This window comes from Triticum dicoccoides, chromosome 5B (genome assembly GCF_002162155.2).
Source record: "Triticum dicoccoides isolate Atlit2015 ecotype Zavitan chromosome 5B, WEW_v2.0, whole genome shotgun sequence".
Classification (NCBI taxonomy): Eukaryota; Viridiplantae; Streptophyta; class Magnoliopsida; order Poales; family Poaceae; genus Triticum; species Triticum dicoccoides.
Window position 1 is genome coordinate 121,568,978 of NC_041389.1, and position 24,163 is coordinate 121,593,140.

General features: G+C 43.5%; 1 protein-coding gene and 3 non-coding genes across 4 annotated transcripts; all 4 read right to left on the reverse strand.

The window, feature by feature from the left end:
* Nucleotides 1–6,799: 6,799 nt before the first annotated feature.
* Nucleotides 6,800–11,731, reverse strand: LOC119307735 (heat shock cognate 70 kDa protein 2-like). The gene is made up of 2 exons (XM_037583817.1): nucleotides 11,410–11,731; nucleotides 6,800–8,777 (listed from the first exon to the last, which is right to left on the reverse strand). Exons 1-2 carry the CDS (start codon nucleotides 11,621–11,623, stop codon nucleotides 7,048–7,050), a joined length of 1,944 nt encoding a protein of 647 aa, XP_037439714.1. The 5' UTR covers nucleotides 11,624–11,731; the 3' UTR covers nucleotides 6,800–7,047.
* On the reverse strand, nucleotides 8,966–9,112 carry LOC119313438. The gene has a single exon (XR_005151723.1). It is a non-coding gene; the product is annotated as a small nucleolar RNA F1/F2/snoR5a (small nucleolar RNA).
* On the reverse strand, nucleotides 9,139–9,222 carry LOC119313257. The gene has a single exon (XR_005151624.1). It is a non-coding gene; the product is annotated as a small nucleolar RNA Z196/R39/R59 family (small nucleolar RNA).
* LOC119313255 lies at nucleotides 10,381–10,467 on the reverse strand. The gene has a single exon (XR_005151622.1). It is a non-coding gene; the product is annotated as a small nucleolar RNA Z195/SNORD33/SNORD32 family (small nucleolar RNA).
* Nucleotides 11,732–24,163: the final 12,432 nt, after the last annotated feature.

The following is a 24,163-nucleotide window of genomic DNA, read 5'->3' on the forward strand; positions in this document are numbered from 1 at the left end:
GGGGAGCGGCTTTCAGCGGCGGGAGGGGGAGCAAGGCGGCGGGGGCGAGGACAAGGGAGGCGCGACCAAATCGGCCGGCGTCGGAGAAGAGTGAGGAAGGAGACAGAGGACCGCGAGTTTGGTCGGGAAAACCACGAGGGCTAAATTGCAAAAATGCCGCCGCGACATGTTTTTCGGGACGGAGGGAGTATCAATCAAGTGATTTATCTCTACTATTAAAGGGGGATCGAACGTCGTGATGGTTCGACCTCCCCTCGACCACCTCGTTCGATCCCCACCTATCTTCGCACGCTCACGCCGTAAAAAAACTGGAAAATCAGAAGAGAAAAAGGCACCCACGAAGCCACGACCGACGCCCTCGTCGCTCGATAAAAGGAAAGAGAAAAACTGAATAGGAAAGAAAAAGCCCACGTACACAAGCCCCACCTCCCACGCCCCATCTTTCCCTAACCCCTCGCCCCAATCCCGCAACTCCTCCCGAGAAAGAACGCCACCGCCGGCCTCCTCCAATCTCGCGACTCCTCCGGAGAAAAAACGTCGACGCCGGCCTACTCCTTCGCCGCTCAACTTGGCATCAACAGCCCTCTCACACGCAGTCTCTCTTTTCCTCGCCATAGACCCCTGCTACGCCTCCGTCCTCAATCCCTTTGCTCCGGTTTCCACGGCAGAGAACGAAATCGGCACCTGCGACGGCGCCCTAACTGAGGCTTATGGCCCGGCTCCACCTGTCCTCTCACCGGAGCAATCGGCGAACCAAGACCGCCGACCCGCGAGACGTGCGTACAACAGCTCGGCTAGACGACCAAAGGCAAGGTTGGATAGCCCCACCTTGACCACTTCATCCCACCGACTATCATCATCGTCATCGTCATCGTCCTCCACGTGAACGACTACCTCGAGCGGTAGCACATCGCAGCCTGCGAAATTAGATGGAGTGGCAGATCCGTGCCCTATCCGGTAAATTTCACGATAACCATTATCTTCCTTCAAACGCTAATTTCAGACTGGTCACAATCTTCAGCCAGAGTATATTTCTAGACTATTAGACGCCATCAATTTAACAGTTGGTGAAAGGTCACCCATTTTTATGTTTCTGCTTCCAGTTCCTGCCATAAAAAATGTGATATGTTGTTCCTTGCATGCATGGTAATTGTTTGCAGGGCAGTGTTTATATGACATTGCGTAGAACAAGAATCAACATAACTCCTTTCTAATGGTTCTATGCAACAAAAAAATTCCTTCAACAATGTCCGTTTGTTTAATCCATCGCCGGAGTACAAACCCATTGAAACTGTAATGGTAGCAGTGGAGGTGGTCGCGTCGGAGCAGGTCCTACATTGTTCATGGATGGAGACGATGGGTGGCGCGACCATAAATTCTCCAAGGCTTCAAGTCACTTGGATAGGAACGTCATTAGAGGGCATGCATCAGTTGTAGGAACGATCTAAGACAACAAAATTCATAGGGAAAGCATCAGCTGACTGACAATAGCTAGAATGGCGTGCACACAAGACCAAATAATCAAAATTCTGCAGTTTTGCCTTTGCTGCCGGCCCAAGCATCATCACCTTCTGGACTGAAACCAAAGGCATGGGTCTGCAGTACCCATTGTCCAAGTCCACAACAATCAAAGGGGGATCGAACGTCGTGATGGTTCGACCTCCCCTCGACCACCTCGTTCGATCCCCACCTATCTCCGCACGCTCACGCCGTAAAAAAATCTGGAAAATCAGAAGAGAAAAAGGCACCCACGAAGCCACGACCGACGCCCTCGTCGCTCGATAAAAGGAAAGAGAAAAACTGAATAGGAAAGAAAAAGCCCACGTACACAAGCCCCACCTCCCACGCCCCATCTTTCCCTAACCCCTCGCCCCAATCCCGCGACTCCTCCCGAGAAAGAACGCCACCGCCGGCCTCCTCCAATCTCGCGACTCCTCCGGAGAAAAAACGTCGACGCCGGCCTACTCCTTCGCCGCTCAACTTGGCATCAACAACCCTCTCACACGCAGTCTCTCTTTTCCTCGCCATAGACCCCTGCTACGCCTCCGTCCTCAATCCCTTTGCTCCGGTTTCCACGGCAGAGAACGAAATCGGCACCTGCGACGGCGCCCTCACTGAGGCTTATGGCCCGGCTCCACCTGTCCTCTCACCGGAGCAATCGGCGAACCAAGACCGCCGACCCGCGAGACGTGCGTACAACAGCTCGGCTAGATGACCAAAGGCAAGGTTGGATAGCCCCACCTCGACCACTTCATCCCACCGACTATCGTCATCGTCATCGTCCTCGTCCTCCACGTGAACGACGACCTCGAGCGGTAGCACATCGCAGCCTGCGAAATTAGATGGAGTGGCAGATCCGTGCCCTATCCGGTAAATTTCACGATAACCATTATCTTCCTTCAAACGCTAATTTCAGACTGGTCACAATCTTCAGCCAGAGTATATTTCTAGACTATTAGACGCCATCAATTTAACAGTTGGTGAAAGGTCACCCATTTTTATGTTTCTGCTTCCAGTTCCTGCCATAAAAAATGTGATATGTTGTTCCTTGCATACATGGTAATTGTTTGCAGGGCAGTGTTTATATGACATTGCGTAGAACAAGAATCAACATAACTCCTTTCTAATGGTTCTATGCAACAAAAAAATTCCTTCAACAATGTCCGTTTGTTTAATCCATCGCCGGAGTACAAACCCATCGAAACTGTAATGGTAGCAGTGGAGGTGGCCGCGTCGGAGCAGGTCCTACATTGTTCATGGATGGAGACGATGGGTGGCGCGACCATAAATTCTCCGACGAGGCTTCAAGTCACTTGGATAGGAACGTCATTAGAGGGCATGCATCAGTTGTAGGAACGATCTAAGGCAACAAAATTCATAGGGAAAGCATCAGCTGACTGACAATAGCTAGATTGGCGTGCACACAAGACCAAATAATCAAAATTCTGCAGTTTTGCCTTTGCTGCCGGCCCAAGCATCATCACCTTCTGGACTGAAACCAAAGGCATGGGTCTGCAGTACCCATTGTCCAAGTCCACAACAATCGTAGGTGTTGGTGTTGCAAAACTGCAGGGGCCCTCATTACAAAATAGACTCACTCTGGGCTCATCTTAGATCAGTGCTTATTGTATCTCCTTTGCTCGGTCTTTATTTGGTTCTAATGGAACAACTTCCAGTACAATAAAAGAAGAAAGAATCATCCCTTGACTTGCAGGTTCTCCATGCAAGGGCAAACAAATGTTTTGATACAGAACAACAGTTGTAAGTGCTACTGTTTGTATGCCCAATTTGGTTATCTCTTTTTTTCTGTATGACTATATTATCGTTGTATTAATATTTAGGTGGAAAGTGGAATTAAGCGAGGTCTGAGTGATCTTTGAATTGTTATTTCTCATATGGTTTCTCCTCTTCTCTCTACTTGATTTATTATGTACACAACTTCTTTTGTTTCCTTAAGGAACCATATATGAACCAGTACGTACATAACTCATTTAGCGTGTTATGTCTCTACAAATAATTTATTACCTTTGTTTTTACACCTATTTGTTTCCTGAATAACTAATCCAATTCTGTTTTCACCTTCCGACCACGGGATATTGGACATGGCATTATGACCCTGCTCCTGATTATTCAACCAACAATACCCGCCTAATCATTTTAGGAGATAATTGCACGGCTGTAACCATGTAGTCATGTTGGAATCTTCCAAGTGTGAAGAAATGTTAATGCACCTGCATACACAGATGAAGCATAGTTGCTTACATTTCATCTCCTATAATTAGGTCACAACAGCAGAACACTGTGCATGTGAGGATTACATTTTTCTTTCAAAGAAGAAGATCCATGGGAAGTGTTTCGGCTTATGGCCAGTGTGAAAATCATCGCCTCGTTGTCATTAGCCGATTACCAGCTTTCGACATGTAACATTTGTCCAGATAGTTTCCAACATGTAATATTTTCCCATATAGTTTTCACATGTAACAATTTGCTGGAGAGCTTTCAACATGTTTTCAGTAGCACATGTTGGAAACTATCTGGGCACCATAGTGTTACTCCTGGAGGCTTAACTTTTGCAAGGCATGTATCTATTCTTTCTTGTTTTGTCTGTAGATGATAGTCCACTTATCCTTTTGCTTTTTACCTATTATAGATCTGTCTGTGACACAAATATATCAATCTGGTTTATGTTGTGGTTGCTTCCTAACTAAAAGGTCTTGAATTTGATTCTAAAAATGTTGGAATTTGCAGGCATGGTCATATGGATTTTAGCTCAGACCATGCTTGATACTTTAACATTAGTAGCTGATATCTTTGGAACTTACACTTCTAAAAATCTTCCATGATTTTAGGCTAGCCCAAACGTCCATTTACTTTGGTTGCTTACTTATAATTAAAAATCATAATTGGATTGTGAGCTATTTGGACAAGAGAAACTGCCATTGGTGTTGTTATCGAGCTATCCGGTGCATGGCACTGAGAATTTCAACACGAGGGCAAAAAGGGAGGCAGTGAGAGGATTTAAGGTGGACAACAACGGGAGTGAACGGACCGTAGCTAGAAGATATGGACGGGATGGTGCCGTCATCATGTCCTCCAACTTCTAGAAAAGGAGAAAGTGGATCGGTGTGCTCCGAAATTAGAAGTGCATTGTTATTATTTTTTTAAAGTATCCTTGTATTTGCAATTTGTTTGCTGGAAGCAACTCTGTAATAGTTTAATAAGTGATAAGTAGCTATTTGCTTTGCTTTTACTTCCATATGGTGTCAAAGCACATTTCAAGTTGAAGAGGAATCCTAATGTTTACTGTAAGATGATTTTTTGCACACATGCATTTTTATGTCAATTTGGATGTGCATTATGTTTATGCGATCGGCAAGGAAAGAAACTTGACTGTCATGAGGCGATTGCCCGTACAATGGTAGCAAGTTTAAGCCGATATTTGTCCCGATGCATTCGTAAGCACATGATTGTGAATTACAATGACATTTTTATCAATGTCCCTATACATTTTTTTGTCCCGTAGCAACGCATGCCATTTTTATCAACGCCGTACAATGGTGGCAAGTTTAAGCCGATATTTGTGCAGATGCATCCGTAAGCACAGGCTTGTGAATTACAAAAACACTTTTATCATTTTTCCTACACATGATTTTTTTTGTCTCGTAGCAACGCATGCCATTTCTATCAACGTTCCTATACATTAGTTGCTTGTCCCGTAGTAACGCACGGGCATTCAACTAGTAGTATATAAGAAGGAAAAAACTGAAAAGAAAATTTATGTATAAATCTTCATGCAAAATCAAAGGAATATAGCATTGGCCGAGACTAATTAAGTCTCTAAGACATAACGTAGCAGAACTGTTTTTATTTCTAGTTTGTAGATGATAGATGCTTAATTAGACACTACTGTAGAGACAAGCATTATAGTGCTTTAAAAACTTAATTTATTTTATTAAACACATTCCTAAGCATTGCCCAAGGCCTAATCAAAATAGAGCATAAAATTGGAGTAATACTGAAAGTTGAAATTATTCGAAATTCCAAAAAAAATGCACAAGTTATATTATTTATAGGCACAATGTTCTGTTTGTTCCAGTTGCAAGTTTTAGTCTTTCTAGGCGCAATCTCAATCGCGGACATTTTTCAAGTAATACTGAAATTCAAAATTATTCAAAATTTCAAAAAAAGTGCACACACCTACATATTTTTCGATAGATAAGTGAGAAAGGTTTAAGTACAGAAAAGCCATCGCAATAACGAGGCAAATCTACAGAGCAGAAGAAGGCAACTACCGCCCATCCAACGGTAATTGCACTGACGCTCTTGCTAAAATCAGCCTCAAAGTTACTTATCGAAATTGCTGCTACGATCACTTGGCCATCCCCATCTTTGAGATTGTATCCATAGACATCCATGGTGGCAGCTACTCCATAATATCCACCGTCACTGCTTTTCATATAAATAGCCTCCTGAAATTAATACGTAACGCTAGATTAGTCAGTAAATATTCTCACAAAAAAAAATATTAGTCGTAAATAGAGGGCCAAGCAAAGGAACTAGCGTTTGGCTGATTAGTGCCAACATGCTTGGGTGGGAGCTCAATGTATGGGAGCTGAAGATGAACGGAGCTCAGTGAACGTGATAAACTTGATGCTTTCGCTTCCATGCTGGCACCCGCATTTAAACAGTTACTATTGAAAGGAGGGAGTATGAAGTTTGAACTTTCAAAACAAGATGAAAACTAGCACACCAATCAGCGGTTAGAAGATGATACGTCCAGTGTATCTAAGCCTGAACTGTACGCCGACCGACGCAATGTTCCGTCTGTTCCAGGTGAAGTTTTAGTCCGCCTTTGGTTAAAAGAAAAGTTTCAATCACGGACATACACGGTAGCAGCATTTATAGACATGACCTGAACGATAATAGAATCCTAACTTAAACCTAAAGACGCCAACAAACTTGGTACGCCAACAAACTTGGTATAATCAAACACAAGCTCTACATGGCTCCATCTACCCAGGGCACTCCATCAGGGATGCCGCCGCCACTATCTAACACAGGACCGATCCAATAACATTAATAAAAATGAAATTCAATAAAATTCCTTGTTTTGTAGAAAAAAATTAAAGTACAAAGGATTATACTTTCTGTAGGCTAACAAATATCATAAAATTTGAGTAAAACTTAGAGACAACCGTGGTAAACATTGAGAAAACAAAGTGACAGAAAACATAAGAGAAAGAAATCCAAGGAAAAAAATAGAAACAACAGGACCGATCCAGCAATTAACACCACAACAAAAAAAAGCACAAACACAGAATCAAAGTAATATAAAGGTACAGTAGAAATACCAACAAACTAATAATATACTTAGACGTGAGACATCATAACCCTTGATCCACTACCACGAATGTTGCAACTCGCACGGAATAACTCCGACCACTCGGAAGCAAAACAATAACCACCACAACCTCAAGTCTCAGATAACACAGACACGGTATAATAAGCAGCAGGCTTCGCCGCCTCTGCAACAGAACAACTGACTGTTTAGTCGACCTCCTCGATCTTGGGGCCAGGGCCACCGGATGCAGCTGGGGTGTCGTCGTCCATGCCGCCCTCCATGTCGGCACCAGCACCCTGGTACATCTTGGCGATGATGGGGTTGCACAGGGCCTCCAGCTCCTTCATCTTGTCCTCGAACTCATCCGCCTCAGCGAGCTGGTTCGTGTCCAGCCATTGGATGGCAGCATCGATGGCATCCTCGATCTTCTTCTTGTCGTCGGCCGGCAGCTTGGAGGCGATCTTCTCGTCCTTGATGGTATTGCGCATGTTGTACGAGTAGTTCTCCAGGGCATTCTTGGACTCCGCCTTCTTCTTGTGCTCCTCGTCCTCCGACTTGTACTTCTCAGCCTCCTGGACCATCTTCTCGATCTCCTCCTTGCTCAGCCTGCCCTTGTCATTGGTGATGGTGATCTTGTTCTTCTGCCCAGTCGTCTTGTCCTCAGCAGACACGTTCAGGATACCATTGGCATCGATGTCAAAGCAGACCGTGATCTGGGGAACTCCCCTGGGTGCGGGAGGGATGCCAGACAGCTCGAACTTGCCAAGGAGGTTGTTGTCACGGGTCCTTGTCCTCTCACCCTCGTACACCTGGATGAGCACACCAGGCTGGTTGTCCGAGTAGGTGGAGAAGACCTGCTCCTTCTTGGTGGGGATGGTGGTGTTCCTTGGAATCAAAACTGTCATCACACCCCCAGCTGTCTCCAGACCAAGAGAAAGAGGAGTGACATCCAATAACAGCAGGTCCTGGACCTTCTCGTTGCCCTCTCCGCTCAAGATGGCAGCCTGGACAGCAGCCCCGTAGGCAACAGCCTCATCAGGGTTGATGCTCTTGCACAGCTCCTTGCCGTTGAAGAAGTCCTGGAGAAGCTGCTGCACTTTGGGAATCCTAGTGGAACCACCAACAAGGACAACATCGTGCACGGTGCTCTTGTCCATCTTTGCATCCCTGAGACACTTCTCCACAGGCTCCATACACTTCCTGAACAGATCCATGTTCATCTCCTCAAACCTGGCCCGGGTGATGGTGGAGTAGAAGTCAATGCCCTCAAACAGCGAGTCAATCTCAATGGTGGTCTGTGCAGTGGAGGAGAGAGTCCTCTTTGCCCTCTCACAGGATGTCCTCAGCCTCCGAAGAGCTCTCGGGTTGCCACTGATGTCCTTCTTGTTCTTCCTCTTGAACTCCTGGACGAAGTGGTTGACCATCCTGTTATCAAAGTCCTCACCACCAAGATGAGTGTCACCAGCTGTGGCTTTAACCTCAAAGATGCCCTCCTCAATGGTGAGAAGAGAGACATCAAAGGTACCACCTCCAAGATCAAAGATGAGGACATTCTTCTCACCAACACTGGAAGCCTTCTTGTCAAGACCATAAGCAATGGCAGCAGCTGTTGGCTCGTTGATGATACGAAGGACATTGATGCCAGCAATGACACCAGCATCCTTGGTAGCCTGCCTCTGCGAGTCATTGAAGTATGCAGGTACAGTGACAACAGCATTCTTCACAGTGCTGCCAAGGAAAGCTTCTGCAATCTCACGCATCTTGATGAGGACCATAGAGGATATCTCCTCAGCTGCAAACTGCTTCTCCTCACCCTTGTACTGGACATTAATCATAGGCTTGTCACCAGGTCCAGCAACAACCTTGAAGGGCCACAGCTTAATGTCACTCTGGACAGTTGAATCGGTAAATCTCCGGCCAATGAGACGCTTGGCATCTGCATACAAGAGTTCACATCAGAAATTGCATTAAAAAAAACTAATACGTAAACAGTAGTCATAATATGAAAAGTTCATTCACAGACGAGACTTGGGTAGAAAACATGGTTAGTATTTAAATGGGCTGGAAACAGGACTGTATCTAAGAGGACCCTTATGCAATAATAAACCCTCATCATAAGCAAAGTAATATAAACAGGTAGTATATAGTAACTTAGAGGCTCATTATGAGCAGCCAGTGTCGCAAAGTTTCGTTCCTCCTCATTTTTTGCCATGTTTAGAGACACAGAATCACAAAAAAGGCAAAAAAAAAGTCAGATACCAAATTGCATTTAGTGTAAAAGCAACATAAACCTGTCATGCAATCTCAGCCGAAAGATGGTGATCTTGTTTATAACAATCGCAGTGATTCAGCAAATGGGATTGTTTGCATCACAGATTGCACAGCAACAAAACAGGTTCAGCATTTTGGCTTTCAGAATTCAAAAGTTCAATCATACTCCCTCCGTTCCTCAATCTAGTGCGCATAGATTCCAGCCCAGATACCAATGTGTGTGCTGGCGTTTATTTTTGGACGAGAAAGCCCTTGGTTTGTCCGAGAGTACTAGTTCGCTGGTATATGCTGGCTTCCGTCTGTCCCAGCGAGCATCTATGGCCAGCAAGCAACCGGCCAGGGAAGCGGAATGCTGGCCAAGGACGCGGCGATGCCTGCCATGGACGCTGGACACAAATGGTGCTTCTTGCTCCTGTGAGCCACTGCCGCTGCCGCACAAGAAGCCGACGCCGGCGTGCTGCCACCATGTGCAAGAACTCCCATCCTCGTCACAGGGGTGAAGCAGATGAGGAAGTTGGTTGGCACCTGTAGGAGCTGCATGGTGAACGGCGGCGTCCTTGGAGTGGCTCACTCGCAGGCGAACGATGGTGCGACCTGACCGGCGCCCCGTGACGGCCACCACGGCGGTGGATCCCATAGCAGGCACGCGAGCAGAGGGAGGGGAATGGGAGACGACGATGTGGCGGCCCACGGCGGTGGATCCCACAGTCCAGGAGTGCCCTTCATCGACATTGGCGTCCACGCCCGCGGCGGCGCCCATGACGACCTCGACGTCCACCCTCATGAAGCTGGCGGCCAGGGTCCCGCGCACACCTGCATGCCTTGTGTAGCCGCCCCATCTCCTCGGCGAGCACCATGGCGCTAGGAAGGTCCGCTTGACGGCCAAGCTGACAGCCAGATCCCGCTGCCCGCGTCCACCGCCAACAACCCCTATGTCGCCTTCTTGACTGAGCCGCTCCGCCCGACGGCACCTTCCTTGCCGCTAGTCAAATCCTGCCGCCACCAGTCGATTCCCTCTCAGGATGCGGAACCTGCTCTGCGCTCTGCGCCGCCGGCCATGGACACGGGGACACGAAGACGATGCTTGCGGGAGCAGGGGATAGCCGAGGGAGGAGGTGCGCGACAGGAATAGGATAAGGGATATTTTCGTCAAGAATGGGGCAAAGTAGCAAACACGCACTACATTCCGGAATTTTCACAAAAATCTTAGACGCACTATAAAACGGAATGGAGGGAGTATCAAAATATCTCAACAGTAAAAATAGCATGGGAGGTCAAATGGTAGTGCATGGTATAAGTTGATCATCACAGTGAATACAGAAATGTGGTATGGTTATGATATCATCACTTCTCCCATCAAGAATGAACCAAACAAAAATGAACCAGTACAACAAAATCCAGTAGGTAACAAAAAATGCAATGAGAGATTGAGCTGCAGATTGTTCAGATTGAAAACCATGAAAGCTATGAGCACATTTAGCTTGCTACACTATTTTGCCACAATCTAAAATTAGACGGGCAAAAAAGGAGCAAATCACAAGTTTGCCCCAATTCCGCTTCACAAAACATGGTAGCAAACTTAATGGCCCAAAGCCATCCATCATAAATTCAGCAGAAAAGCGCTTGGATTTTATTTCATCATCAATCTGCTAGCTCCAGAAATAAAACAAATACAACAATAATAACTAATTCAAAAGATAAAGCTACACAAATTGGCGCAGAACAGCTACAGATAATGAGAATCAATGAAGTGTGCAGTGAACAACAAGCCTGCCATAGAACCAAGTGGGATTTGATAAAGAATCGTTTCAATCCACGATCCGCTAGAATTATTCTCCAACAGAATAGCTAATTGACAATGTAGATTTAAGTCATGTTAAACCAAACACACTTGGCAAGACAAAGCAATCAAACCCTATAATACAACATAACCAATATAGATATCATCTGAGTCACATGTCCATTTAGTATAAAATAACTCACTGTCCAGATCTACTTTACACAAATAGACTAAGTGGGACCAAACAATTCACAAGATCGAACTGCGCAAGTTATATATGTTTATACTAACAGATCTGAAACCTCAATACCAACCAGCTAACAGCTACCTCTAGTAACAAACCGTTAGCAGCACGGATCTAAGCGACCAAGACCAACAATATATATCAGACTAGAACACATGCAAATAATACTAAAACACACTAAACAGAGTAGATCGAGGTAGACTACTAATCACTTTATGAAAACAGTAAACAGATCTGAGCTTGTAACGGATGCAGAAGTAAAGAGACGCTCACCGAAGACGGTGTTGATGGGGTTCATCGCCACCTGGTTCTTGGCAGCGTCGCCGATGAGGCGCTCGGAGTCGGTGAAGGCCACGTACGACGGCGTGGTGCGGTTGCCCTGGTCATTGGCAATGATTTCGACCCTGTCGTGCTGCCACACGCCGACGCACGAGTACGTCGTGCCGAGGTCGATGCCGATCGCCGGCCCATCGCCCTTCGCCGCCATCTCTCTCGCTCCGGAGAACTTGAAGCTCTCTGTTTTTCTTCCGGAGGAGGAGAAGCGGCGGCGGGTTGAGGAGGAGGGGGAGGACTAGGGTTTGAAGAGGAAGAGTAGAGGAGGCGGAACCGGGGATTTTGTAGGACAGAAGAGGGCTCGTGGAACTCTAGAAGGTTCTGGGCTGCGGGTCGGGATATTAGAGCCGTTCAGATCCGATCCTGCGGTTGATGGCGCAGGATGCCCTTTCCGCGGACGCCTCCCTGTTTGGAAGATGTTGCTTTTTTTCATTTTTGCGAATCTCGGTTTGGGATGTTCAAACGGCTAGTTTTTACACTTTCGGCAAAAGAGTTTGCTTCCATATGAGTCGAAGGAATCAGGCTATGAGTCCCGATAACACCCACACCTGTGGGCGTTAAGGGGTATCTCCACACGTCTAAGTGTGGGCAAAATAGATAACGCCCACACGCCCATACGTCAGGCCTCCTACCTTACGGTCCTGCACGTCCCGCGTGACAGTCACCGCGCATCCCCGCAGTTGTCATGGTCCGGACCCTCTTTCATGTTCGGTTAACTGCAGTTGTCATGTCGATGAACGCCATGTCTGGCAACTACAGTTGCCATGGTTGCTCAACTGCAGTTGTCATCTTAGTTCAAGTGCCAAATGCCATTTTTGGACAACTGCAGTTGTTGCCATGTATGGTCTGGTCTACTACAATTGCCATAATTTGAAAATTTTAGGAGTTGCCACCTACTAACACTAGGCAGTTGCCACCTAGCACTACAAAAAGACATGGCAACATAATATATCCGGGTAAAGAGAGAGTTATCATCTGCTTACAAGCACACTAGGGCAGTTTTCATGTACCTGCAAAACACATGGCAACTGACAGCTTTGGGTATGGGAGAGAAGACGGGCGTGTGGCCGAACTGATAAACGCCCACACACTAGCCCTTCTGCGTGCGTGAAAGGCGAACTGCTAAACGCCCACACACCAGCCCCTCCGTGTGGTGAACCGGACGTGTGGACGACCGAATGAATGCCCACACACCAGCCCAATCCTACGTGGCATAAAAAATCTGGCAAACCACGCCAAGATTCGTGCAAACACAAACAGACGTTGATCCATGCGTGTGGGCGAGATGCAAACGCCCACACGTGTGGGCATTATCTTTTCCGAAGGCTATTGTGTCGATTAACAGTTTAAAAAAATGTATGTGGGTTACGTGGCTCAACTTTTACAGTGATCGCTTCTGATGTAACTCCGCTAGCTTTATTTGTTGCAGCCCAATGGACTATGGGTCAGTTTGGTTGCCTTCCTGACGAACTCGTGCCTCACCACAAGCGTGCCTGAAACCTACCTTAGACTTGTTTGGATAGTATCCTGAGCATTCGACAGCATGTCTGGCCTGAAAAGTCTGTCATCATCATTAGCCTGGGTCAATCCAGGCACCACCATTAGCCTGAGGCCAGGCCACCAATTTCACAAAGCCTGGTGGGTGCCTGGCGATGGCTTAGTGTTAAAATATTCAGCTGGGCTAGTGGGCTCCACAGCTATACGTATTGTTGATCCTATAAAATGCTCTCGAATGCTTTTCCAGGTCAGGGCATCAACCAAGCGTCATTCTCTCAGGCCAACCTGACCAGCATACAACACAGGTGCTCTCAGGCCCGTTCCAGGCATTGAATTTTCAGGCACCGCGGCCAGGACTCAAACCAAACATGCCCTATGCCGTCCCGCTTCTCATCCTGCCCACTTTTCTCTAGTAGTGACTTTGTGGGCGATGTAGATTGAGCGATGGAAGTTGATCCACGAAGGCGAACATCAAAGTTCAATGTCCATACATATGTTCATATAAATCATTATCTATTTGGTCTTGAGATTGCAACACCAAAGTCCAAGACTAAACCACCGGTGCAGGCACCTACTGTAAACCGGACTTGGATTTCACCACTGTCGAGTTGTCGTAAAATGAATGTTGATGTTGCGGTTGACAAGAACATGATGAGGGGCTTTATATCAGATGTGTGCCACAATGATGCCGGCTCGTATATAGGTTCGCCAGCTCTTGTTTACCAGGGTTTGATGGGTCCTACAATCCTCAAGGCTCTTGCATGTCGAGAAGCCTTCGCTCTGGCAAATGATCTTATGTTGTAACATATCAAAGTTGCATCAGACTGCAAAACAGTGGTCATCGCTATCCACAATGGCACATTGGGCCTAATAGCACCAATTGTGAAGGAGATATGAGAAAATACAAGGGACTTTCTTTCTTGCAATTTTATTTTTGAAGGCCGGCTTTCAAACATGGGGCCGCATAGGTAAGTTCGACATGCTTTACATCTAGATGATGAGGTATGATACGTCTCCGTCGTATCTATAATTTTTTATTGTTCCATGCCAATATACTACAACTTTCATATACTTTTGGCAACTTTTTATATTATTTTTGGGACTAACATATTGATTCAGTGCCCAGTGCCAGTTCCTGTTTGTTGCAAGTTTTATGTTTCGCAGAAAACCCATATCAAATGGAGTCCAAATGGGATAAAAACGGACGGAGAATATTTTTGGAATATTTGTGATATTTGGGAAGAAGAATCAACGCGAGACGGTGCCCGAGGGGGCCACGAGGCAGGGGGCGCGCCCCTGACCCTCGTGGGCACCCCATAAGGCGGTTGCTACTCTTCTTTTGCCGCAAGAAAGCTAATTTTCGGGAAAAAAATCGTGGCGAAAGTTTCAATCCAATCGGAGTTACAGATCTCCGGATATATAAGAAACGGTGAAAGGGCAGAATCAGGGAGCTCAGAAACAGAGAGAGACAGAGAGGCAGATCCAATCTCGGAGGGGCTCTCGCCCCTCCCACGCCATGGAGACCATGAACCAGAGGGGAAACCCTTCTCCCATCTAGGGAGAAGGTCAAGGAAGAAGAAGAAGAAGGGGGGCTCTCTTCCCCTCGCTTCCGGTGACGCCGGAACGCCGCCGGGGCCATCATCATCACCGCGATCTACACCAACACCGCCGTCATCTTCACCAACATCTCCATCACCTTCCCCCATCTATATTCAGCGGCCCACTCTCCCGCAACCCGATGTACCCTCTACTTGAACATGGTGCTTTATGCTTCATATTATTATCCAATGATGTGTTTGAAGGAAATATGCCCTAGAGGCAATAATAAAGTTATTATTTATTTCCTTATTTCATGATAAATGTTTATTATTCATGCTAGAATTGTATTAACCAGAAACATAATACATGTGTGAATACATAGACAAACATAGTGTCACTAGTATGCCTCTACTTGACTAGCTCGTTAATCAAAGATGGTTAAGTTTCCTAACCATAGACATGAGTTGTCATTTGATTAACGGGATCACATCATTAGTAGAATGATGTGATTGACTTGACCCATTCCGTTAGCTTAGCACTTGATCGTTTAGTATGTTGCTATTGCTTTCTTCATGACTTATACACGTTCCTATAACTATGAGATTATGCAACTCCCGTTTACCGGAGGAACACTTTGTGTGCTACCAAACGTCACAATGTAACTGGGTGATTATAAAGGTGCTCTACAGGTGTCTCCGAAGGTACTTGTTGGGTTGGCGTATTTCGAGATTAGGATTTGTCACTCCGATTGTCGGAGAGGTATCTCTGGGCCCACTCGGTAATGCACATTGCTACGTCTTGAGCTTGCGTTGGTTTTCCTCGAAGAGGAGAGGGTGATGCAGCGATAGTAGCGTAAGTATTTCCCTCAGTTTTTGAGAACCAAGGTATCAATCCAGTAGGAGGCTCCTCAAAAGTCCCACGCACCTACACAAACAAACTGAGAACTCGCAACCAACGCAATAAAGGGGTTGTCAATCCCTTCACAGCCACTTGCGAAAGTGAGATCTAATAAAGATAGTAAGATAAGATAAATATATTTTTGGTATTTTATAATATAGATGCAAAAAGTAAAGATGCAAATAAAAGTAGATTGGAAGCAAATATGATAAGAGATAGACCCGGGGGCCATAGGTTTCACTAGTGGCTTCTCTCAAGATAGCATAAGTATTACGGTGGGTGAACAAATTACTGTCGAGCAATTGATAGAAAAGCGCATAGTTATGAGATTATCTAGGCATGATCATGTATATAGGCATCACGTCTATAACAAGTAGACCGACTCCTGCCTGCATCTACTACTATTACTCCACACATCGACCGACTCCTGCCTGCATCTAGAGTATTAAGTTCATAAGAACAGAGTAACGCATTAAGCAAGATGTCATGATGTAGAGGGATAAACTCAAGCAATATGATATAAACCCCATCTTGTTATCCTCGATGGCAACAATACAATACGTGCCTTGCAACCCTTTCTGTCACTAGGTAAGGGCACCGCAAGATTGAACCCAAAGCTAAGCACTTCTCCCATGGCAAGAAAGATCAATCTAGTAGGCCAAACCAAACTGATAATTCGAAGAGACTTGCAAAGATAACTCAATCATACATAAAAGAATTCAGAGAAGATTCAAATATTATTCATAGATAAACTTGATCATAAACCCACAATTCATCGGATCTCGAAAAACACACCGCAAAAAGAGTTTACATCGAATAGATCTCCACAAGAGAGGGGGAGAACATTGTATTGAGATCCAAAAAGAGAGAAGAAGCCATCTAGCTAATAACTATGGACCAGTAAGTCTGTGGTAAACTACTCACAACTCATCGGAGGGGCAAGGATGTTGATGTAGAGGCCCTCCATGGTCGATTCCCCCTCCGGCAGAATGCCGGCGAAGGCTCCAAAATGGGATCTCGCGGATACAGAAGGTTACGATGGTGGAAATTGTGTTTTGTCCTGCTCCTGGATGTTTTCGGGGTACGTAGGTATATATAGGAGGAAGAAGTACGTCGGTGGCCGCCCGAGGGGCCCACGAGATAGGGGCGCGCCCTATAGGGGGGGGGCGCCCTCCTATCTCGTGGGAGCCTCGGCGGCTTCTTGGCTTGCACTCCAAGTCCTCGGGATCACGTTTGTTCCAAAAATCACGCTCCCAAAGGTTTCATTCCGTTTGGACTCCATTTGATATTCCTTTTCTTCGAAATACTGAAATAGGCAAAGAAACAGCAATATGGGCTGGGCCTCTGGTTAGTAGGTTAGTCCCAAAAATGATATAAATGTGTAAAATAAAGCCCATAAACATCCAAAAGGGGTAATATAATAGCATGGAACAATAAAAAATTATAGATACGTTGGAGACGTATCAAGCATCCCCAAGTTTAATTCCTGCTCGCCCTCGAGTAGGTAAACGATAAAAAGAGAATTTTTGACGTGGAATGCTACCTAGCATAATTCATAATGTAATTTTCTTTATTGTGGCATGAATGTTCAGATCCAAATGATTCAAAATAAAAGTTCATGTTGATAAAAGAAATAGTAACACTTCAAGCATACTAATCAAAGTAATCATGTCTTCTCAAAATAACATGGCAAAAGAAAGTTCATCCCTACAAAATCATATAGTTAGGTTATGCTTCATTTTTGTCACACAAAGATGTTCCCAACTTCTATACCCCCGATGACAAGCCAAGCAATTGTTTCATACTTAAATAATCTCAAACTTTTTCAACCTTCACGCAATACATGAGCGTGAGCCATGGATATAGCACTATGAGTGGAATAGAATATGATGATGGGGATTATGTGGAGAAGACAAAAAAGGAGAAAGTCTCACATTGACGAGGATAATCAGCGGGCTATGGAGATGCCCATCAATTGATGTCAACATGAGGAGTAGGAATTGCCATGCAACGGATGCACTAGAGCTATAAATGAATGCTCAACAAAAGAAAACTAGTGGGTGTGCATCCAACTTGCTTGCTCACAAAGACCTAGGGCATTTGAGGAAGCCCATCGTAGGAATATACAAGCCAAGTTCTATAATGAAAAATTCCCACTAGTATGAAAAAGACAACTTATGAGACTCACTATAAGAAAAACATGGTGCTACTTTGAAGCACAATATATGAGACTCACTACATGAAGAATAAGGTGCTACTTTGAAGCACAAGTGTGGAAAAAGAGATAGTAACATTGCCCTTTTTATTTATATTTTTTTCCTTTTTTTTCTTTGGGCCTTTCTTTTTTTTTGCCTTTCTTCTTTTTTTTTCTTTGGGCAATGTTCTAATAATGATGATCATCACACTTCTATTGATTACAACAAAAGAATTACAACTCGAAACTAGAACAAGATATGACTCTATATGAATGCCTCTAGCGGTGTACTGGGATGGTGTAATGAATCAAGAGTGACATGTATGAAAATAATGCATGGTGGCTTTGCCACAAATACGATGTCAACTACATGATCATGCAATGGCAATATGACAAAAGTAAAGTATGTCATGATGATGATAAACAGAACGGTGGAAAGTTGCATGGCAATATATCTTGGAATGGCTATGGAAATGCCATAATAGGTAGATATGGTGACTGTTTTGAGGAAGATATAGGGAGGTTTATGTGTGATAGAGCGTATCTTATCACGGGGTTTGGATGCACCGGTGAAGTTTGCACCAACTCTCAAGGTGAGAAAGGGCAATGCACGGTACCGAAGAGGCTAGCAAAGGCGGAAAGGTAAAAGTGCGTATAATCCATGGACTCAACATTAGTCAAAAGAACTCATATACTTATTGCAAAAATTTATAAGTCATCAAAAACCAAGTACTACGCGCATGCTCCTAGGGGGATAGATTGGTAGGAAAAGACCATCGCTCGTCCCCGATCTCTACTCATAAGGGTGCACAAGCCAGGTACACTTCATGTTTCAAATTTGTTACACAACTTTAACCATACGTGCATGCTAGGGACTTGCTAACTTCAACACAAGCATTCTTTAAATTCATAATCAACCAACTAGCATGACTTTAATATCACTACCTCCACATCTCAAAACAATTATCAAGTATCAAATTGATCATAACATCCAATTATCTTCCTATGATAGTTTTTATTATACCCAACTTGGATGCCTACCATTCTAGGACCAATTTTATAACCATAGAAAATACCATGCTATTCTAAAAGACACTCAAAATAATATAAGTGAAGCATGAGAGACTAGTAATTTCTTGAAAATTAAATCACCACCATGCTCTAAAAGATATAAGTGAAGAACTAGAGCAAAAACTATCAAGCTCAAAAGATATAAGTGAAGCACATAGAGTATTCTAGCAAATTCTAATCAAATAGGCTTCTCCAAAAAGGTGTGTATAGCAAGGATGATTGTGGTAAACTAAAAAAAGCAAAGACTAATATAATACACGACGCTCCAAGCAAAACACATATCATGTGGCGAATAAAAATATAGTTCCAAGTAAAGTTACCAATGAACGAAGACGAAAGAGGGGATGCCTTCCCGGGGCATCCCCAATCTTAGGCTTTTGGATATTCTTGAATATCTTGGGGTGCCATGGGCATCCCCAAGCTTAGGCTCTTGCCACCCTTTATTCCATAGTCCATAAAAGCTTTACCCGAAACTTGAAAACTTCACAACACAAAACTCAACAGGAAATCTTATAAGCTCCATTAGTGAAAGAAAACAAAACCACCACATAAGGTACTACAATGAACTCATTCTTTATTTAATTTGGTGTTAAACCTACTGTATTCCAACTTCTCTATGGTTGATAAACTATTTTACTAGCCATAGATGCATCAAAATAAGCAAACAACACACGAAAAACAGAATCTGTCAAAAACAGAACAGTCTGTAGCAATCTGTAACTAACGCAAACTTCTGGAACTCTAAAAATCCTACCAAAATAGGAAGTCCTGGACAATTTGTTTATTGAACAGCAGCAAAAATAATCAACGCAAAATCACGTTTCTGTGATTTAAAAAAATTATATTCATGCGTGCAAAGTTTCTGTTTTTCACCAGAATCAAATCAACTATCATCGTAGGTTATCCTATAGGTTCTACTTGGCACAAACACTAATTAAAAGATAAAACACATCCAAACAGAAGGTAGATGCAAGATTTATTACTAAACAGGAGCAAAAACAAAAAACATAAAGAAAATGGGTTGCCTCCCAACTAGCGCTATCGTTTAACGCCCCTAGCTAGGCATAAAAGCGAAGATAGATCTAACGAGTGCCATCTTTGGCACTAAATTCATAAGTAGCCTGCATGATAGATTCATAAGGTAATTTGACTTTCTTTCTTGGAAAGTGCTCCATGCCCTTTCTTTAATGGAAATTGGAATCTAATATTCCCTTCCTTCATATCAATAATCGCGCCAATCGTTCTAAGGAAAGGTCTACCAAGAATAATAGGGCAAGAAAGATTGCAATCTATATCCAGAACGATAAAATCCACGGGCACCAAATTTCTATTTGCAACAATGAGAACATCATTGATCCTTCCCATTGGCTTTTTAATGGTGGAATCCGCAAGGTGCAAATTTAAAGAGCAATCATCAAGATCATGGAAACGTAGAATATCACATAAAGTTTTCAGAATCGTGGAAACACTAGCACCCAAATCACACAAAGCAAAATACTCATAATCTTTAATTCTAATCTTTATAGTAGGTTCCCACTCATCATTAAGTTTTCTAGGTATAGAAACTTCCAAATTAAGTTTTTCATCATAAGATTACATCAAGGCATCAACGATATGTTTGGTAAAAGCTTTATTTTGACTATAAGCATGAGGAGAATTAACAACGGATTGCAACAAGGAAATACAACCTTTTAAAGAGCAATTATCATAATCAAATTCCTTGAAATCCGAGATAGTAGGTTCAATGTTATTAGAAGTTGAGGACTCTCCAATCACACTTTTACCAAATTTAGCATCAAGACCTAAAGACTCCGAATTCTTGGGACGCCTTCTAGGCAAAGTTGATTCATCATCAGTCCCATAATCATCAAAATTCATATTGCAAAACATAGATCTAATAGGAGACGCATCAATAACTTTAAGATCTTCATCATTATTTTCATGAAACTAGAAGAACACGCTTTTATAAAGCTATCTTTCTTAGCACGCAATCTAGCGGTTCTTTCCTTACACTCATCAATGGAAATTCTCATTACTTTGAGAGACTCATTGATATCATGCTTAGGAGGAGAAGATCTAAGTTTAAGAGAATCAACATCAAGCGAAAGTCTATCAACATTCCTAGCTAAATCATCAACTTTGAGCAATTTTTCTTCAAGCAAAGCATTAAAATTCTTTTGAGAAATCATAAATTCTTTCACACTATTCTCAAAATCAGAGGGCATCTTATTAAAATTACCATAAGAATTATTGTAGGAATTTCCATAATTATTAGAGGAATTACTAGGGAACGATCTAGCATTAAAGTTTCCTCTATAAGCATTATTTCCGAAACTATTCCTACCAACAAAATTCACATCCATAGATTCATTATTATTCTCAATCAAAGAAGACAAAGGCATATCATTGGGATCAAGAGGGGTATTTTTAGTAGCAAACAATTTCATAAGTTCATCCATCTTTCCACTCAAAACATTGATTTCTTCTATAGCATGCACTTTTTTACTAGAAGATCTTTCGGTGTGCCATTGAGAATAATTAGCCATAATATTATCAAGAAGTTTTGTAGCATCTCCTAACGTGATTTCCATAAACGTGCCTCCCGCGGCCAAATCTAAGAGATTTCTAGAAGCAAAGTTCAAACCGGCATAATTTTTTTTGTATGATCATCCATAAATTCAAACCATGAGTAGGGCAATTGCGAAGCATCAATTTCATTCTTTCCCAAGATTGGGCAACATGCTCATGATCAAGTTGTTTAAAATTCATAATATCGTTCCTAAGAGTGATAATCTTAGTGGGAGGAAAATACTTAGAGATAAAAGCATCTTTACACTTGTTCCAAGAATCAATACTATTTTTAGGCAAAGACGAAAACCAAACTTTAGCATGATATCTAAGTGAAAATGGAAATAACTTCAATTTGACAATATTGTTATCCGTATCTTTCTTCTTTTGCATATCACACAAATCCACAAAATTGTTTAGATGAGTAGCGGCATCTTCACTAGGAAGGCCGACGAATTGATCTTTCATAAAAAGATTCAGCAAAGCAGTATTGATTTCACAAGACTCAACATCATTAAGAGGAGCAATCGGAGTACTAAGGAAATCATTATTATTGGTATTCGATAAATCACACAATTTGGTATTATCTTGCGCCATGGCAACAAGTAATCCAACACACAAGCAAACAAAGAAAGGCAAGCGAAAGAGAGAGGAGGAGATTGGGAAAGAGAGGGCGAATAAAATGGCAAGGGTGAAGTGGGGGAGAGGAAAACGAGAGGCAAATGGCAAATAATGTAAATGCGAGGGAGATGGGTTTGTGATGGGTACTTGGTATGTCTTGACTTGAGCGAAGACCTCCCCGGCAACGGCGCCAGAAATCCTTCTTGCTATGTCTTGAGATTGCGTTGGTTTTTCTCGAAGAGAAGAGGGTGATGCAGCGATAGTAGTGTAAGTATTTCCCTCAGTTTTTGAGAACCAAGGTATCAATCTAGTAGGAGGCTCCTCAAAAGTCCCACGGACCTACACAAACAAACTGAGAACTCGCAACCAACGCAATAAAGGGGTTGTCAATCCCTTCACGGCCACTTGCGAAAGTGAGATCTAATAAAGATAGTAAGATAAGATAAATATATTTTTGGTATTTTATAATATAGGTGCAAAAAGTAAAGATGCAAATAAAAGTAGATTGGAAGCAAATATGATAAGAGATAGACCCGGGGGCCATAGGTTTCACTAGTGGCTTCTCTCAAGATAGCATAAGTATTATGGTGGGTGAACAAATTACTGTCAAGAAATTGATAGAAAAGCGCATAGTTATGAGATTATCTAGGCATGATCATGTATATAGGCATCACGTCCATAACAAGTAGACCGACTCCTGCCTGCATCTACTACTATTACTTCACACATCGACCAACTCCTGCCTGCATCTAGAGTATTAAGTTCATAAGAACAGAGTAACGCATTAAGCAAGATGACATGATGTAGAGGGATAAAATCAAGCAATATGATATAAACCCCATCTTGTTATCCTCGATGGCAACAATACAATACGTGCCTTGCAACCCTTTCTGTCACTGGGTTAGGGCACCGCAAGATTGAACCCAAAGCTAAGCACTTCTCCCATGGCAAGAAAGATCAATCTAGTAGGCCAAACCAAACTGATAATTCGAAGAGACTTGCAAAGATAACTCAATCATACATAAAAGAATTCAGAGAAGATTCAAATATTATTCATAGATAAACTTGATCATAAACCCACAATTCATCGGATCTCGACAAACACACCGCAAAAAGAGTTTGCATCGAATAGATCTCCACAAGAGAGGGGGAGAACATTGTATTGAGATCCAAAAAGAGAGAAGAAGCCATCTAGCTAATAACTATGGACCCGTAGGTCTGTGGTAAACTACTCAAAACTCATCGGAGGGGCAAGGATGTTGAAGTAGAGGCCCTCCATGGTCGATTCCCCCTCCGGCAGAATGTCGGCGAAGGCTCCAAGATGGGATCTCACGGATACAGAAGGTTACGGTGGTGGAAATTGTGTTTCATCCTGCTCCTGGATGTTTTCGGGGTACGTAGGTATATATAGGAGGAAGAAGTACGTCGGTGGCCGCCCGAGGGGCCCACGAGACAGGGGGCGCGCCCTACAGGGGGGCACCCACCTATCTCGTGGGAGCCTCGGCAACTTCTTGGCTTGCACTCCAAGTCCTCTGGATCACGTTCGTTCCAAAAATCACGCTCCTGAAGGTTTCATTCCGTTTGGACTCCGTTTGATATTCCTTTTCTTTGAAATACTGAAATAGGCAAAAAAACAACAATATGGGCTGGGCCTCCGGTTAGTAGGTTAGTCCCAAAAATGATATAAATGTGTAAAATAAAGCTCATAAACATCCAAAAGGGGTAATATAATAGCATGGAACAATCAAAAATTGTAGATACGTTGGAGACGTATCACACATCACTATAAGCCTTGCAAGCATTGTAACTAATGAGTTAGTTGCATGATAATGTATTACGTAACGAGTAAAGAGACTTGCCGATAACGAGATTGAACTAGGTATTGAGATACCGACGATCGAATCTCGGGCAAGTAACATACCGATGACAAAGGGAACAACGTATGTTGTTATGCGGTTTGACCGATAAAGATCTTCGTAGAATATGTGGGAGCCAATATGAGCATCCAGGTTCCGCTATTGGTTATTGACCAGAGACGTGTCTCGGTCATGTCTACATTGTTCTCGAACCCGTAGGGTATGCACGCTTAAAGTTCGATGACGGTTATATTATGAGTTTATGTGTTTTGATGTACCGAAGGTAGTTCGGAGTCCCGGATGAGAACGGGGACATGACGAGGAGTCTCGAAATGGTCGAGACATAAAGATCGATATATTGGACGACTATATTCGAACATTGGAAAGGTTCCGAGTGATTCGGGTATTTTTCGGAGTACCGGAGAGTTACGGGAATTTGCCGGGGAGTATA